General features: G+C 35.7%; 1 protein-coding gene across 1 annotated transcript; it reads right to left on the reverse strand.

Moving 5' to 3' along the window:
• Positions 1-8576: 8576 nt before the first annotated feature.
• On the reverse strand, positions 8577-15804 carry LOC115927329. The gene is made up of 3 exons (XM_030993110.1): positions 14396-15804; positions 13944-14057; positions 8577-13566 (listed from the first exon to the last, which is right to left on the reverse strand). The coding sequence occupies exons 1-3, from the start codon at positions 14840-14842 to the stop codon at positions 13381-13383; spliced, it is 747 nt and encodes a 248-aa protein (XP_030848970.1). The 5' UTR covers positions 14843-15804; the 3' UTR covers positions 8577-13380.
• Between the last annotated feature and the right edge of the window lie 1910 nt (positions 15805-17714).

The raw sequence follows: 17714 nt of genomic DNA on the forward strand, positions 1-17714 counted from the left end.
GACAAATTGACACTTTAGTAACGTTGTGTGTTGGAACAATTAGGAAAGTTGACTGCCTCTACATTACAAACACATTTCCCATTCAGCCAATTTGAAAAGCCATAATCATAATTTCCCCATCTTTTGTCCGATTTCATTCAAACATTCACCATCCTACTTTCAAAGCTGAATATTCCTTCAATATATCAAGAATGCCAATCATTCGAAGTTGTGAATCAGTAAATAAGAAGAGTTGTACTTATTCATATTCGATTACTGCTGGTATATCACCGCCTGAACACGCGTCAGACGGGTTTAGATAGCTGTCAAACGACCGGATAGAGAAGGGAAGCTCGTTAGTTTGGTACCGGAAGCTGGGCAGAGGAAGCCAGTATATCCTAACCAGTTAGAACTTTACGCACATTATATACCTAGTCCACACAAGGATTTATAACATGGTTGGTCCTTAACACTTCGGTTGGCTTCTTCGCCTCTCTCCGCAGTCGCTCGTTTCCCACACGTGTAATTTAGCACACAAATATGAAATAATTGATGGAAACAAGGATTTATAAACATGGTTGATCCTTAAAGGGACTCGGTAACATTGTTCAGATGGGGGAAAGTGGTGCTAAGGTAGTGACTTCAATGATAGGTATACAATTAAAAATAATCTGAAAATTTGATTGAAAACGGACTATTACTAATGATACAAACTGGAAAAAACTGATCTGACCGATTCCTTAATTCTCCTAACTATATTATTACAATTTGATTATATTTTAGGTGAATGTAAATCGTCACAAAGCAATAAATTTGCTCTACATACCATTTCAGACATTTAAGTGTTAAAATATTTTTAATAGCCTGTTTTATCTTTTTGTCATGGAAAAACGGTTGGGATAATTCAAAAATGGTTAGGAGAATTTACTGTGAATCACTATTAGAGAGTGTTGCACAGTGACGCCATCAAAGAAAAACCATAGATACCTTGCATGTTAGAGGATTATTACAGTAGAAGGAATATGATAATTAACATTTTATACAAAAATTAAGCAATTGTTTCATTAACCTTCAACAATGTTACCGAGTCACTTTAACACTTGGGTTGGCTTCTGCGTCTCTCTGCACGATCCCTCGTTTCACACACGTGCCACACAACAAATATTAAATAATTGATGGACGGATTTGTTGTTAATGCTTCATAACAGGTTTGCAAAATTATCCATTCCCGGTCTTGATTAGTTCCATGAAAACCCTTTTAATACCGAAAGAATAAACTTTGCACTGGTAGCAGTAACATATTTTTAAAGCCTTCAATTTATCTATCCCAAGATAGATATTCAGAGGTCAAAACCTTAACACCAGCTGATTTTTTTATTTCGGTGTTTAGGGCTGGTGTTCGTGTTTGTTTAACACTAACACTGGCCCTAAAAACCCAACTTGAAATCACTCAAATGTGGCACAGGAAGGTTATTTGTGTGACATCATTTATACAAAGTCGAAAAACTTTAAAATTCAGACACTATATCGGAGTAGATTCCATTGTATTTTGCAGTACATTCAACCCCAATAAAAGTGATAAATATACAATTCCTAATAACAGAATGTAGTAGTTTCGGCAAATCTATTATGGGAGTATATATAGGAGGTCTGTGTCCGCTCTTTCTATCTTAAAGTTTACCTTCATTCTGTCTCTGCTAAATTAATCCTATCTTTGAATGCGTCCCATTAGGCGTTATATACAAGATGTTGCATTGCCCTTTGCGACTGACCCAAAAATCTTCAAATTTACGGTCGACTTTTTAATTATTTTTTTAAAACCGCATTTTAGAAAAAAACAAGTATCTTATTTGTTTTAATGGGATATAAATGCATAAAGTCATCAAATTATTTCCAAATTTTCACTCGTATTCTGCCCTAGTTTCGAACTCCTGCTAGAGTTAACAAGTAGACGCCTGTCTCGTGTACGAAACCAGCGAGATTTGGGCACCGTTACCGGTCTTGAATTGTTGTGGCGACGGGCGCTGTTTTGAAGGGGGGGGGGGGGTTAAAAATCCGATCAACCGACCCATGTTCTGGCACTTAAAGGGCAATACAACATCTTTTTATTAAAAGCCTTATACTTTTATCTATCAGTCCAATTTGCCCTGTTACGCTTCTTACTCTCTCACTCCTTGATCGTTTTCCCTACTTTCTTTCTCTTCGCCATGTAATTTTCCTTCTCTTCTCTCTAACAAAAACTAAAATGTTAATGAATTGACTACTGAATTATCTTATTCCCATAGACTTTGTACATGGACCACCCGGCTCGTGTAGGCAATGGATTTTATCATATATTGTTAAGAATGTCATATTAACATTTACGACAAGCTACATTCAACTTGTATATAGTGGGCCAGCATGTTTAAAGTGTTAATCTACCATTTTGAAAAAGTGGTCCCTTATGAGTCCTTTAAATGGTGATTTTAACATTGCTATTGTTAGAGTGTATCTTTTGACCACCCCTCCCCCTCTCTCTCTCTCTTTCCTTTTCTCTCCCCCTTCTCTCTCTCTCTCTCTCTCTCTCTCTTTCTCTTCCTCTCTCGCTCTCTATCTCTCTCTTTCTTCCCCTTTCTCTTTCGATCGATCGATGCATATTGATGAGTAATTTAAAGAAAACTATGATTTGATAGAAGCAATGCTGAAACACGTGTTTGGATCTACTATCCTTCCGTTTAGAAAGAAAAGAATAACTTATTCAAATCCGGTTACAATACAGTCATAGACAAAGGTTGTTTTGTATTGCTTTATTTTATTTATTTATTTAAATCAAACTATTGCGCAATGAAGGATACAAAAGAGTTCATCGTTTTCTTCTACCTAAGGCTTACTCTTTTCAAATAATTCTTTATTCTTCAATTTCTAGAAGAGTGTTTTTCAATGAAATATCGTGTAGTACTAATCTGTACATGTAAATATATTCACTTTTCGATTCCTGTAAACAACACTCATTATATTATACATGTTTTGTATTCATGCACACATACCATTACCAGTTATGTGTATAATTACCAGACAGCGCGTCAAATAACAACACTACACAAAATAATTATGTTGATAACTTTAAGCAGTTACTTCCTACTTACTTACAAACGTGATATGTATTAACACAGTCTGCTTCAAATAGGTGAACAGAAACAGGGCTGAAAACTTATACTAAATTGCCAATACAAAGAACAAAATATAATTATTTTTTAGTTAATCGCAGCTAGAGCATCAGCAGCGGTCGTCGTTGTGGTCGTAGTAATAGCAATAGCAGAATAGCAGCAGCAGCAGCAATAGTAGTAAAAATAGTAGTAGTAGTAGTAGTAGTAGTAGTAGTAGTAGTAGCAGTAGCAGCAGCATTTCTAATAGTAGTAGTAGTAGTAGTAGTAGTAGTAGTAGTAGTAGTAGTAGTATAAGAAAAAGTAGTAGCAGTATTCCCACTTGTTATTGTTTTTTGTATCATAATAGTATGATAGGAACATAAAGTTTGTTTAGGGCGGTCGCAATAATAATAACAATAACAATATTTATAAAGCGCAACATATCCATCTCTAGAGATGCTCAAGGCGCAAGAAAGAACGGGGGAGTGGTTTAATTATGGCCTTTCGTTAAATACTTTTATATGTAAGCTTTCGTATGGGGCATTCTCCAGAGATATAAATCGGGGCAAATCATTTTTAACAAATTACAAAACCTTGTTTAGGGTATGAATAATTTAGTTGTTTACTGTGAACAAGTTATTTCTTCAGCAACGCGCCACATTTTTAATCATATCCCCTTTCATCTCAGTTTTACCTTTACTATTTCACACGATTGCCTTTACCTATGTTTCCCAGTTTGTCCATTTATATCTGCAATGTTCGCTTTATCATTGTATTTGCATGGAGAAAACAATATATTAGGTATTGTAGCATTAAAACATTGATAAATCTTCATCAAAGAGATGTTTTCTCATTCATTTTCAGAGAGACTGTGATCACTTATTACTCATTGTATTATGTACGGAGGTTACACGTTTTTTGGTGATTTTTAATTGGGAAAAAGTATAACTTTCATTTAATCCGTGAGCTCTGGATCAAACCATTGGTAGTAGTAGTAGTAGTAGTAGTAGTAGTAGTAGTAGCAGTAAAAGCAAAGTAGAATTTACAGAAACAATAATAGAGATATATATTAAGTAATATTTCTTTAAAGTAATATATTAACAATTTAGTCTCAAAAAAGTTTAAACTATTCATAAAAGAGATATTTTCTCATTCATTGTCAGAGAGAAAGAGAGATGCATTGTGATCACCTCTAATAGATTGTAGAAGTAGTAGCAAGGAAGGTTAAATTTACAGAACAATATAGGCATATATTACGTGATATTTCTTTAAAGTAATATATTAACACTTTACTCTTAAAACAGTTTGAAATATTTATAAAAGATATGTTTTCTCATTCAGTGTCAGAGAGAAAGAGAGTTGTATTGTGATAAGTTAATTAGGTGGTCTGTCAACGACAGATCACCTATTGTTTTCGTCAGAATTTTCTTTCTTTATTATTATTAGGTGGTCTGTCAACGACAGATCACCTATTGTTTTCGTCAGAATTTTCTTTCTTTATTATTATTATTATTATTATTATTATTATTTATTTTTATTTATTTTCACACTTTTTTGTTAACAGGATAACTCAAGATCAGTTTAGTCAATTTCGTTCAATTTTGGCACAGTCATAGGTCATTGTCATGAGACGTTAGAGTAACATTTTCAAGGTCATCAAGTTTTCATGACGTCATCCAGGCGCCATTTTGTGTTTTTTTGGTACTTTTTACTCATGATCATATCTTCATAACGGAAAGGCATTTCTCATTCATATTTATCACGATTAAGGTCAATATCCGTCCGGTCAATTTCAGGTCAGAAAACGCGCGCGCATGCGTACGTCCGCGCGTCACCGCGCGCGCAAAAAATAAAAATGCTCAAAATCGTCTCAAATTTTTTTTGCATACGTTTTAGGCCATTTTAAGCATTTTGCAAAAAACGCGCGCACGCACATGCGCGCGCGTTTTCGCGCGTAATTGCTTTTTCCTACATAGAATCGCCAATTTTTTTCTGTCATCATATTTGACGCATTTTTCCAAGCATTTTGATACCTTGTTCACCTTTTTCTGACCATTAATAACGGAATGAGCGTCCGTTTAAGATAATTTCCGTGCGTGCGAGCTCTTGTAATACATAGCATACATGGGCAAAAACATGCCTATACAAAATCCATTATAGCACTTTAGGATGCAAAGTGAACCCAATTTTTTTCTCCATATTTTGATAGAGTATGAATTGGAAATATGATTTAATGTCTCATTTGACCCTCAATTAACTCATGACGTCATCATAATGGCCTCCCAACTCAAAATTTCAATTTGCATATTATGACGTCAGTATTTTTCTGGAAAATTGACTGTATCTCTGTAAATATTGATTGATTTTCTTCCAAATTTTGATATGATCTAGCTGAGACAATTTTCTACAAATGCAGTTGCCACAATATTTCATTTTGACAAAGGTATCATGGCGTATTTTTGCGATTAAAGGTGGCATGTCAATTTTTCACATTTTGCGTGTATTCTCTATGGGACATGACTTTTTCTCAAAACTGGATTCTACATCCTGTCTTTTGCGAGCAATATCTCCATTTTTTTAGCTTTATTTTCTCTGAGCTTTGAGTATGTTGTAGCTGAGACAATAAGCTATCATAAGTGTGCCCTTTATTTTTTGGTCAGATGCCGGGATCATGCTCATATTTCACTTACAAAGTGGGATTTGTAAATTCTATTTTCCGTTTACGTGTAATCTCTATGGGAAATGTTTTGGTATATCAGTAAGGCACTTGACTTCCGACCTCGAGGTCCCTGGTTCGAGTCCGGGCGTCTCCAACAATTTTTTTTTCTTCACTTTTTTTTCTTTTTGACCTTTCACTCTACCATCTCCTTTGAATATTAAAACACGTACAATCGCAAATAATGTAATAAACAACCATATTTACTTTATTATTACCCTGTTATCACTTGATCCATTACTTTTTGCGTGTAATCCTTATGGGAGATGACTTTTTCTCAAATCTGGATTCTACATTCTTATCTTTTGCGAGCAATATCGCCGTTATTTCGGCTTGGTTTTTGTTGATTTTTGTGTATGTTGTAGCTGAGCCTATATATGCTATCTAAATGTCCCCTCATTTTTTCAATCAGATGTCAGGATCACGCTCATGATCATCATCATGGTTATCATTATCATCATCATGAAAATCATGATCATGATCAAGTAGTTTATTTTTGTTCTTTATTTTTATTTATTTGCACACTTTTTTGTTAACAGGATAACTCAAGATCAGTTTTTTTTCCATATTTTGATAGAGTATGAATCGGAGATATGATTTCATGTCTTATTTGACTCTCAATTAACTCATGACGTCATCCGAACTCAAAATTTCAATTTGCATATTATGACGTCAGCATATTTTTGAAAATCGATTGTATCTCTGTAAAACTTAATTGATTTTCTTCCTAATTTTAATATGTTCTAGCTGAGATAATTCTCTACAAATGCAGTCCACACGATATTTCATTTTGACAAAGGAATCATGGCGTATTTTTGCGATTAAAGGAGGCCTGTCAATTTTTCACATTTTTATATGACTTTTTTTTTCAAAACTGGATTCAATATTCCCCTCTTTCGCGAGCAATATCTTCATCGTTTTTTGGTCTATTTCCCCCACAATTTAAGCATGTTATAGCTGATAATATGAGCTATCTTAACTGTGCCTTCCGTTTTTTGATCTGATGTTGAAATCATGTTGAAATTTTCAATTGAAAGTTGAAATAGCGACTATGCCAAGGCCGTTTGTCAGCTTTACATGTATTGTCTAAGGGACATATTTTGGTATATTGGTTAAAGCACTCGACTTCCATATCCGGTGTAATTTTTTTAAAAATTTGCTTTCGTTTCTTATCAGTGATTTTATCATCTTTTTCGACTACTATATCTCGATCTATCTCTACGCTTTCACCCTCTCCCTCTCTTGCTCTGCCTCCCTCTTGATCTGCTCTAGCTGATGTCTCCCTCGATCTGTCTCTACTCTTTCACCGGCCAGCTCTCCTTTTCCCGCCTTTGGCTCCCGTTCTCCCTCTTATGTCGTATAGGATGTTCCTTAATTTCCTTTACCTCTTTCCTTTGCCCTTTGTATTCTTTTTTTCACCCCTTCCAAGTAGCCTATGCATTCTGATTTCTCTTTCATCCCTCGGTCCATCTCATGTATTTTTACATGACTATACCCAGTCTCCTTCCGTCTCCTTATATCTCACCATGTTTCACTTTGATGACGTCATCACAGTGACAATTTTGATTGAATGCGACATGTCAGAATTTTCTTAGTTTGCGTGTCATGCCTATTGGAGGTGACTTTTTCTGAAATCTGCATTAGGACATTCTAGTCTTGTTTGAGCAATATCTCGATTATTTTTTCTCGATTTTCTGCAAGCTTCGAATATGTTGTAGCTGAGAAAATTCTCTACACTTAAGGTCACATTTTTTTTCTATAAATCAGATGTTGGGATCATGGCGATATTCCAACGACAAGATGTGAATTGAAAATCCTATTTTTCGTTTACGTGTAATGTCTATGTGGAGTAAGTTGGAATTCTAGACAACACCGACGCAAAGCCCCTGGACACCAGGTCGAGTTGTCCAGGGTGGGGTGCTTCGGGGGACAGCTCGATCAACTTTTTTTTCTCCTCATGATTTCATGATCTAAAATCCCTCATCTTAGATAAATTTGTCATTTTATGTATTAAATATGCTTTTATAAACACCCACCCCTAACCTAACCATAACTCTAACCCGGCGATTGTACGACTTCGGCTCGTCAAAAATATATTCTCGTTGCAAAAAATATCAGCTTTATTCTTTAGAACAGCTCTCAAAATACTCACAATTTCCATGTTCCCTGTCATGACTGCGTTAATTATAAAAGCATTAATACATAAAATGACAATTTTATCTACGATGAGTTATTGCCAGTTATTCACCCATGTATACGCAATGTTTACGTCTCTAGCTCCCACGGACAAAGAATTGTTTACATGTCAATACATTTCTCTTTCTATATATCTATCTACTCACATCTCGCTTAATTCTTTCTCCTCTCTACTGCTTTGTTTCCCTTCCCTTCTCTTGCTCTATTTCTGTATCTCTCTTTCTACTCTTTCACCCTCTCCCTCTCTTGCTCTGCCTCCCTCTTTTTCTCTTGCTCTGTCTCTCGATCCTTTTCTCTACTCTTTCACCCTCCCCATTTTCAGCCTCTGGCTCTCGTTCTCCCTCTTTTATGTCTTTGGATGTTCCTTAATTTTTGTCAATAAAATCTATTCTTCCTATTTAAAGTCATCATCTTATTGAAAGTCATCATGACAACTTTTACCATAAACAAAAATATTCTTTTCAAAAATAATTCCTAGGTACTGAGCTTCCTTCTCACATTCCTAGATAAATACTTATAAAACAGTACGACATACACAAATCACTCAATTACTACATATCTCATGAAAATGTTTGGAACAAACTGTTTCAATTTTTACTGCACATAAATTATCATTTAAGCTTTATCAAGGTAAACCTTTAAAGTCAAACATAACATTCTTCATCTTATCAACCATTACATGATATCAGAAGATCATGACACAACATAGCTCATATCACTAAATACCAATCCTAGTCAATATACATATAGTTGTATATCCAGAAATCTCAGTTCTCAACCTATGGTTTAATCAACCAAGTTTTATAATGTACAATAAATAATATGACATTCTTACTTTTATCAAGTCATGAGACTTAGATACATTACATTTCTCTTGTATTTGAGTTGAAATCTGCACATGCAATTCTAAACGCAATTCTAAATGCAATTACTAAAACGTGTTTCCAATAATCTGATTTTTTGTTTTAAATGATATTATATAGCACCCGTACTTCAGAACGTTAATATCATGAAAAAGGTTGAGCATGGTTATAAGTCTACAAACACCTTTGAATAAAACCTTTGCTAAAAACAATGCCAACATAGCACAACAATATCATGCTGTGGGATAATTAGCATAAAAACAATCCATGTATAAATATGTATGACATATTCTGCACAAAGTTGAAAACCTATAACATGGCTATACGTCAATGTCCATAGAGTTTGTATATAACCTGTTAATACAAAGTAGAGATTATCAAATGTTCACATCATCACCTGAAGACAATGTCTTTGACTCAAAATTAAACAATTATCCAGCATTAAAGAGCACAACCCATTGTGTTCAGCATCATTAAGCCCTCTCTGATATATTTAGATACATAAGGTGGCTGTCTAATTATCATCTCTTTCTGTTTTTTCTGTTCAAAATGTAGTGAGTAATATTCCTGCACTTGCATAAACTACAATGCGTATATATTGCTGTAATATTTTCTTCTTCATATCAAACTTGTGTAGTGGATTTCATGAATTTCTACAAAACATATGCTCAGGATAATAATTTTGTATGTGCTATCATAGAAAGTTTGATGGGTATACATTTGTGGCTGGGAAGATCAATATAAAATAAATCTCAACATTACATAATCCTGGTAAATGCAATATGTATTCAACAAATGACATTAACAAAATATGTTATTAAACCGTGATACACATCCAATAATTTACAATGGTAGACAGACAAAAGAAATCCATGAGTATAGTGCATTTTACATTCTGCTCATATAATCTGCTGTAACATTATACTGAACCTTCACCGATACAAGCCGAAACCTGTAATCTTGGAGCATCATGCTCCATCTCATGATTCTCTTATTGTCAAACCTCTTCGCTTGAATATAGAAGAATGGTTTGTGGTCTGTGTGTACTTCAATTCAATACAAATAATATTTTAACTTTTTGATTGCTCGTACTATTGCTAAGCACTTTTTTTCTTTTTTGTGTAATTTTCTACCCGTGGTAATGACTTGTTACTCGCATAAGCAATCAGGAATTCTTCTCCTGAATGTTACTGCATAAGCCCAGCACCCACATTTACCTTCAATATAAACTGATCCTCGGCATCTTCTGCAGAATCTTGACACACCTTCCTACTCTCTATACACAAATCAAAGCAGCCAGCCACTGACAAGTTAACCTTCTGCCTGAGAAATTATTTGTTGAGAAGATTAATGTGATATTTCTTAAGAACACCACTGACAATGTAGTCATAGTCATACTTTACGCCAGCACAGGGAATGGGCCCTTCCATTTCAGCAACAACTTGTTCTGATCAGTGGGAAGCAAGATAAACCCTGATCTCCGTTATTAAATTTCCTGTTTCTAGCATTCATATCCTAATACTTCTTGTATTTTCCTGCAGCATGCACCTTTTAAGGCTTCCTGGGCTAACCCCCATGACTTCACCAACTTCTCACGGAGCACTATGTCATATTCATACTCATCTTTCAACTCCGGTATTACACCATCATTTGTCCTCAATTCCCTTAACATATCAAAGACACTCGCCAAGACCCAGTCTTCACTAAACCAAGTTTTCTGAAATGGTAGAAATTTTGAAGATATTCAATACCTACACATGGTGATAAAAAAATGTAATATAAATGAAACATTTCCATTGTCACTGCTAATATTAAATATAATCAGTGTCTCCGTTACCTTTACTACTGCTATCACCTTCACCAGTATTGTTAGTAGGTGAAAAGCATTACCCTTATTCATCTTTCAGATAGATGTTATTACTGATCACTGGTTTTATGCTAATGTTATCGTATTCATTTAATCAACGTCTGAGGAAATTAATTTTTCAAAATATTTTTTGTACAAAGCAAATGAGATATGAGCTCGCATGTGATGTCACACAGTTTGCAATTTGTGCTTCACTGATTACAACTCCAACAATTTATAACTTTCTCATTTGTTTTTGATTTTCCTCAAAATTTCATTGATTTGTTTCTCTCATTTATCTGCTTTTATGAAGACCAACTTATTTTTGGGGTGGACTTCTCCTTTAACACTTTACATGTATGAAGATCAACTTATTTTCGGGTGAACTTGCCCTTTAACACTTTACATGTATATGTAAGCATCTTAAAAAATGCATATTTATAATTATATGGCTAACGTCATTTACTCCTTACTGTACTTGGGGGGGGGGTGGCGTAAGAGCCCCCCCCCCCCTCCCCCACCCCGCATTTTTGGAGATAGCGCCGCAACCGCTTGGAATTTTACATTGTTGTTCTTCGATTCTTTTCCTCAAGTCTTATGCACATTTTGATACCATTTTCATCGAATTTGGATACACCTGTCAGGTGTTACATAGCAATTAGTATGCGCATATCATCAAAAAGTGCTACAATTGCATATATACATGTACAAGCAGAAATGTGAATACAGGTAAATAGATGTATAAGTGGGAGATATGAATTGATATCAAATTGCTTTGATACGTTTCTCAAAGTAACTTGATGTATTCCAGAACAAAAGAATACATTAGAAATAAAATAATAGATCGAGGACTTAAAACCACAACTGTCTATGTCCAAATATGCCATTTGAGTAAAAATGCATTTAAAAGTTTGATTGCAAGCATAAAATCTGACAAAGTGTAGTAGTTATGTTTAATGCCATTAACTTATAAATAATACTTGGTCAAACATCATACATGGAAGCCATGACCTTTTGACCCTGTCAATGTCAGAAACTTAAAAAATGGGAGTGCCAAATACCATCCATGGAACTCTTCAGGAATGGCTAGGCTATTGCACAAGTTGATGAGATCCTTCTTCTTAAGGTTTAGGCTTTTTTAAATGCTTCTCTTGGTAGACAAGGTCCAGGTTAGGTGGAACTGATGATCTATCTTCTTGTAGTCATCCAAGTAGTTATAGATGGTAGCAGATGGTGCTTTGCTCTTCCTTCCTGTATTGGAAGCTCTTTACATGTAGCCAGTTGAAGACGTGTCTATCTTCGTCTAGGCGTTTGTTATTCATGATCTGCTGTGAGAGATTTTTCAGATCATAAAAGTCTCCATGGCACATGTTTATGACCTTGTATGGAAGCCGACGTCTTAATTTGTGGAAGATGTTTTACCCAGTCATGCATTGTGAAGACATTGATGTTCTTTTTTTCTGTTTCAATAGCAGAATGCATGCTATTGCATTCCACGTGGGAATGCCCACTCTCCAGAAAATTGTGTGCGATGACTTTGAGATGTGTGTTCTGGATGGCATAGAGTAATGTTGCAGCGACATTCACTTTGCAAATCAAAAGAAGCAGAGACAAAAGTCCTCTTTCCAGCAACTACCTTGGCCTGGCATAGCTGCCAACACTTTGGAATTTTCAATTAGTAACATTTAAGTAAAACTGAATATCATGTGCGCGTAGCGCACATCACGAGCTTTCTTTGGAAAATCAGAGTCAAATTCCCTCATGTAGCAGGGTGTTGTTTGGCGAGCCTTAGTAATAAGGACACTTTTTAGAGTTTCGTTGCTCATGGACCCTCTGAAGTCAGTTTTGTTCTTTCGCACCTGACTGAAGACCCTTTTACATTCAGCATTGGTATGGGGTATGGTTAGAATCCCTTTTGCAAGTCTGTCATAGCACAGTTCACCAGAAACATTCTTTTCTGTCATCATACTTGTCCACTGCTTGTCAGTAGATTCCTCATTTTGCACTAAGTCTGGAAGCTGAGCAATTTGATAGATAAGGAACTGGTTCTCCAGAGCATCTAGGGCACTGTGCTTGTCTTCTTCTTCTTCCTGAAGCAACATGCAGGGGAACTTGTTGATGAAGAACTTTAGAGAAGTGAATTTGGCATCCTTCTGATATGCAATGTCAGCCACTTGCACATGGATGAGAACATCAGACTTCAATAGAAACTTACTTACAATGTAGTCACATGCCTTGGTGTAATATGAATGCACTGCTGCATAGAACTTATGGCAATCAGACTCATCTAAAGTGTTCACAATTTCTCTTGTTGCGCTTTTTATGACCATTTCAGATTCTTCACAAAGATTCTCCTTGTTCTTGTAGTCCAGAAGGGTCAAGTCTGTGGCTGCAATGATTGCTTGTGGAGCTACAAATTGGCTGTACAAGTCACGCAGTAGACTTTCTAGTATTCCTTTTAGCTTTTGTATCAGAGGACTTCTCGTCTGAAAGATGACATTTTTCTTGTGAAATGCAATGATGCTGTGGCTGATATTGGGTTTGAGTGCAATGAATTCAGAATTCTTTCCTGTCTTGTTTTATCTCTTACTGTCTGTCTTGTTTCTTTTTTTCCTCCACATCTTGTTTTTTCATTTCCAGTCATTTTACTAGAAATCATACTGGGATGACTGGAAGTTCCAGTCTTGAGCACTGTTGAGCCTGTTGCCTTGCCAACAACTTTCCCAGTCTTCTGCTTTTTGCTAGGTGTATCCGAAGCTTCCTCATTTGTCGTTTTTCCCGAGTAGTAGAGCTTGAAGATGCAGGTCTACTGTGTTGTGGCTGTGGTGTTTGAAGTTGAACCTGGGAGGTAGAGAAATTATTGATTACCATATGAGAAAGAAACAAGACTACTGACACAGTTTACAATTAAAAAGATACACTACATTTGAAATCTTGGCAGATGACTAGCATTATTGAATACATTTTTATATCTGTAAACTGAACAGCGGAGTGAAGATGATTGGAAGAGAAAGAGCTTACAAGTAAATGACCTAAAAATAAGAAGAAAAAATAAATGATGTAAAGGAACATATTTAACTGTCACCCTGTATATATCGTCCCTATTTTCACGAAGTGACGGTAGTGAGGAAAATCGTCACGCAAACTGTATGCAATTTTATTTCACTACCGTCACTTCGTGAAAACAGCGACGAATTATGATCAATTTTTGTACTCACTTGGGTCTGAGACTGGGCAGGTTTGCTCACATGTGGTGGATCTGCAGACACCTTCTTGGGAATGCAGAATGCTTGGAGTTGTGCAGTCATCTTGGTTTGGTGAGCAGGCTTTTTCTGCAGGACAAGACAAGCTTAAAAAATTAATGCGATGCCTGCAACACTATTGATGACTTATTTATAAGCATGAAATTTAATTACACATTAAATTAAATTTTGCAATTACCATTTTGGTTCATGTAATATCCATTTTCGTATTTTTTTTAATAATTTTAGAGTGTAAAATGATAATAACTGTTGCCAATTTGAGGAGTAAAAGCTGATTAATTCAAACATTAAGAAAGCTCTCTACTGCTAGGGTTAATCTATTCAAATCTGGTAATTTTAATGATGGCCATATTTAAATGGAATAAAAAGGAGTAGATGCCTTGTAGTAATACATTTTCTAGCCTTACCTTCAGTTGAGATCCCTGAGCAGGTTCATTTTTCACAGCTGGAGTTGGCTTCTTTGGAACAAGTGAAGTTTGGACACTATTCTTGGTAGCCTTGGTCTGTTGAGTAGGCTTCTTCTGCTTTGTCTGTTGAGTAGGCGTCTTCTGCTCGGCTGACACTTCTCCTTCAAAAAAGAGGACTAGAGCTTGCCATTGTTGGATAAATCTTGGCAAGCATTGGCCCAAGCTCAGCCATCTCGTACAAGCATGTTTCAGAACTGCCTGCACTTCGTTCCCAATGAGCATCTGGAACTTCTTGAGATTCAATTTCCTGTTCACGCTGGCTTCCAGATAGTAGAACACATCAATAAGGAGCGAGTCAATTGAATATGGTAATGCAGATGACGCATCTTTGGCAGCAGAATCAATTAGATGATTGGGGCAACCAAGCACTGACACTTTCCGAGGCATGCCACAATTTGGTATGGTTTACTGTCGCTGACATTACTCCCATCAGTTGATATTGCAATTGGCCGTGCTTTCATGGCTGAAACGATCTGTCCTTGTTTATCTTTGGCCATTTCACGCACAAGACAAGATGTTTGGTCCTTGCACTGGTAAACTTCATAACCTCCTCAGAATTAGGAAAGGCTTTTTTCAACAATGGTCCCATGTGACTTGCAGCTGATAGAGGAATATTGTGCTCCAAATAAAATGATGTAAATAAGCACTCAGCTCTAGTTATATTAAAATCCTTGGAGGTTGACATCCATGATGTTATTTCTCGTGCTGACGATTCAGACTTGAAAGCAGTGATGTGTTGCTTTGATTTGCAATGAACAACAATGTCATTACAACCGCCATGCAAAATTGACAAATCTCGGCGACATTCCTTGCAAGTTGCATGATGTTTGCTCTTTCCTGATGATGCACCGAAGTCAAATTTATCAGCATATTTCTTGTTGTAAGCATGTCCTCTTTTGCACTCCATCTTATTCACAACGATTTTCTGTCTTACACGATGCAAGGAACTGCTTTGGCATCTTGAGCCTCTGTTTTTTGTACGAGATGGGTTTCCGTGAAATTCTCCTTCTGATCTCCAGACAACTGGTCATACTTCGTACATGTTGCACATTGGTCTTTTTTATTTATCATAACGTTTTTTCCGGGCAATGGTATGGTGTTGCTTGGCCACAATCAGTGAAATAGCTGCATAGGGAATCTTATCTGCTTAATGAGTAGAAAACTGCAAGTATTGCGCAATTCTTGATGAATGTACTTGAAACAGTCTGAACATCAAAGTAAAATGGCTAATGGACACATGGGAATAGACAGTTCTGAATAGACACAAAGTGAAATGAATATACAGTTCTTTGGTGGACATAACTGAATTTCACAAAAAATGGACATAGACAGTTCTGGCTTTAAGCCCTCTAGAAAAAATAAGAAATAAAAAACAATATAATTCATATTAAAGAAAATAAAATGAAATTTGCATATTCAAAATTTATGCAAATTAACCTTTGCATTTTCAAATATCGACAGCCCCCCCCCCCCCCCCCCTGCAGTCAGGGGTTGCTCAAAATAGCCCAGGGCCAGTAGAATTTCAGAAATATGTTTGCTTGCTCTTTTATTAAAATTTAATGAGAAAATTGTAAAGCACAGTTTTTGTTGGGGTTGCAGGGGTTTACTTGTACATGTTTCTATGCGATTCCGTGTTTGTTTTTTTGGGGGAAAAAAGATGAAAAATTGTATTTTAAGATCGTATTTCACTCTTATTATCATACTAAATATGATTTAATCGTACTGGTTGGCATCTCTGTATAACCCTCCAATTTTCATTAACTCAAACAACTTACATCATAGTGAATAACCTACTCAACTAAAACGCATTATCACTACCAAACAATCATCTTTCAGCGAATAACATTCCAACATTGCGTCCCGATATTAGTATTCTTTCATTATCATTAACCTTCCCATTTTGATATTCCATATATAATATGATATCAACCTCTTCTTTACTTAAATACTTGCATGTCTCATTGTCACGTTCAAGCTTGATCTCTGATTTGAGTGTCTTCTTCAGAGTGATGGTTTCCACCGTGACGTACCTTGTCTCCTACTCCAACCCAGTCAAAAAATGAGCACTTTGCAAGGTTCATGGAATGTTCCAACTTCAATATACGGATCAGGTCGACAATCTTTAATCTGGGAAGAAAAAGCATGGATGTATGATCTTGTTATCCATCCACCTATCAATCCAGTATTCTAAATGTGCACCATTGTTTTAGATTTCTCAAATATGATCTATAAGTTCGAAATACATGTACATGTCATGATGTGAGTGATGTTTAAAGATACTAAGGTTTGAAAGGCAAGGAGTGACAACACATAAATCCTTTAACTCATCACCTTAAGAAAAGGGTTTTTACCAACTTTACAACCTGCTTTCAATGTGATGTCCATGGCAGATGATATCATTGATAAGTGTACGGTAAGCCAACAAAATATTGACAACCCTTTTAAGAAGGAATAATATTCATATTGGTTTTTGCAAGAATGAAGACATGATAAATGAAAATGTTTAATTATCAACAAAATTAAGAAATTTACTTGTTTATTCTTCTCATTTTACTACTAATATTAAAAAGCAATCTTAACAGCTTCATGGTAACTATAATATGTAGGGATGACCTCTGTTTCCAATAAATCTAGTCCCTTGCTGTACACATGATCTATCAATGTTCCCTTCTCAGTAGTAGCATTAACAACATGCTGTTTGTAACCTTTATTACACATTAGCTTGTTTACCTGTAAAGAACCTTTAAACAAATCCTCATTAAAATCTCCCATCACAATACACCTAATGCTTGTTTTGTGTAATACATCTAGCAAATTGTCTAATGATTCACAGAATGATTTGATACTATATGATGGAGGTCGATAAACAACTGAAATCACAACAGAAACTGGTTTGGTGACAAGAATTGCAATAAACTCTAAGTTGTCGACAGATATGTCTAATCTACTTGAATATGTATTCTTGATATACATTGCAACACCTCCGTGCGATTGTTCTTTGAGTACATTTCCAACTCCAGAATTACAGTATGACAGATGTCGTGGCTGATGATAAAATCGAAAGTTATCTAAAGCAACGTCACAGAGATCATCATCATTAATCCATGTTTCGGTCAAGCAAATACAATCTACATTCACAAATTGGCACTGGGATTTGAAATCAGTAAAATGCTGTTTTAATCCTTGTACATTTTGCATTACCAAAGAAAAGTTATAATCGTGAATATCTTCGGAAGTTTCATTCTCAATAAACGGCTTC

The sequence above is a fragment of the Strongylocentrotus purpuratus genome, unplaced genomic scaffold, assembly GCF_000002235.5.
Source record: "Strongylocentrotus purpuratus isolate Spur 01 unplaced genomic scaffold, Spur_5.0 spur5_scaffold_20, whole genome shotgun sequence".
Classification (NCBI taxonomy): Eukaryota; Metazoa; Echinodermata; class Echinoidea; order Camarodonta; family Strongylocentrotidae; genus Strongylocentrotus; species Strongylocentrotus purpuratus.

What these genes read in the sequence shown, in the direction of transcription:
- LOC115927329 (XM_030993110.1), bottom strand. Translation starts at nt 14,842, where the DNA reads ATGCCTCGGAAAGTGTCAGTGCTTGGTTGCCCCAATCATCTAATTGAT. An exon ending in CTCAGGGATCTCAACTGAAG is followed by an intron (nt 14,058 to 14,395) that starts GTAAGGCTAGAA and finishes CTTGTCCTGCAG; the next exon opens with AAAAAGCCTGCTCACCAAAC. An exon ending in CTGCCCAGTCTCAGACCCAA is followed by an intron (nt 13,567 to 13,943) that starts GTGAGTACAAAA and finishes TCTACCTCCCAG; the next exon opens with GTTCAACTTCAAACACCACA.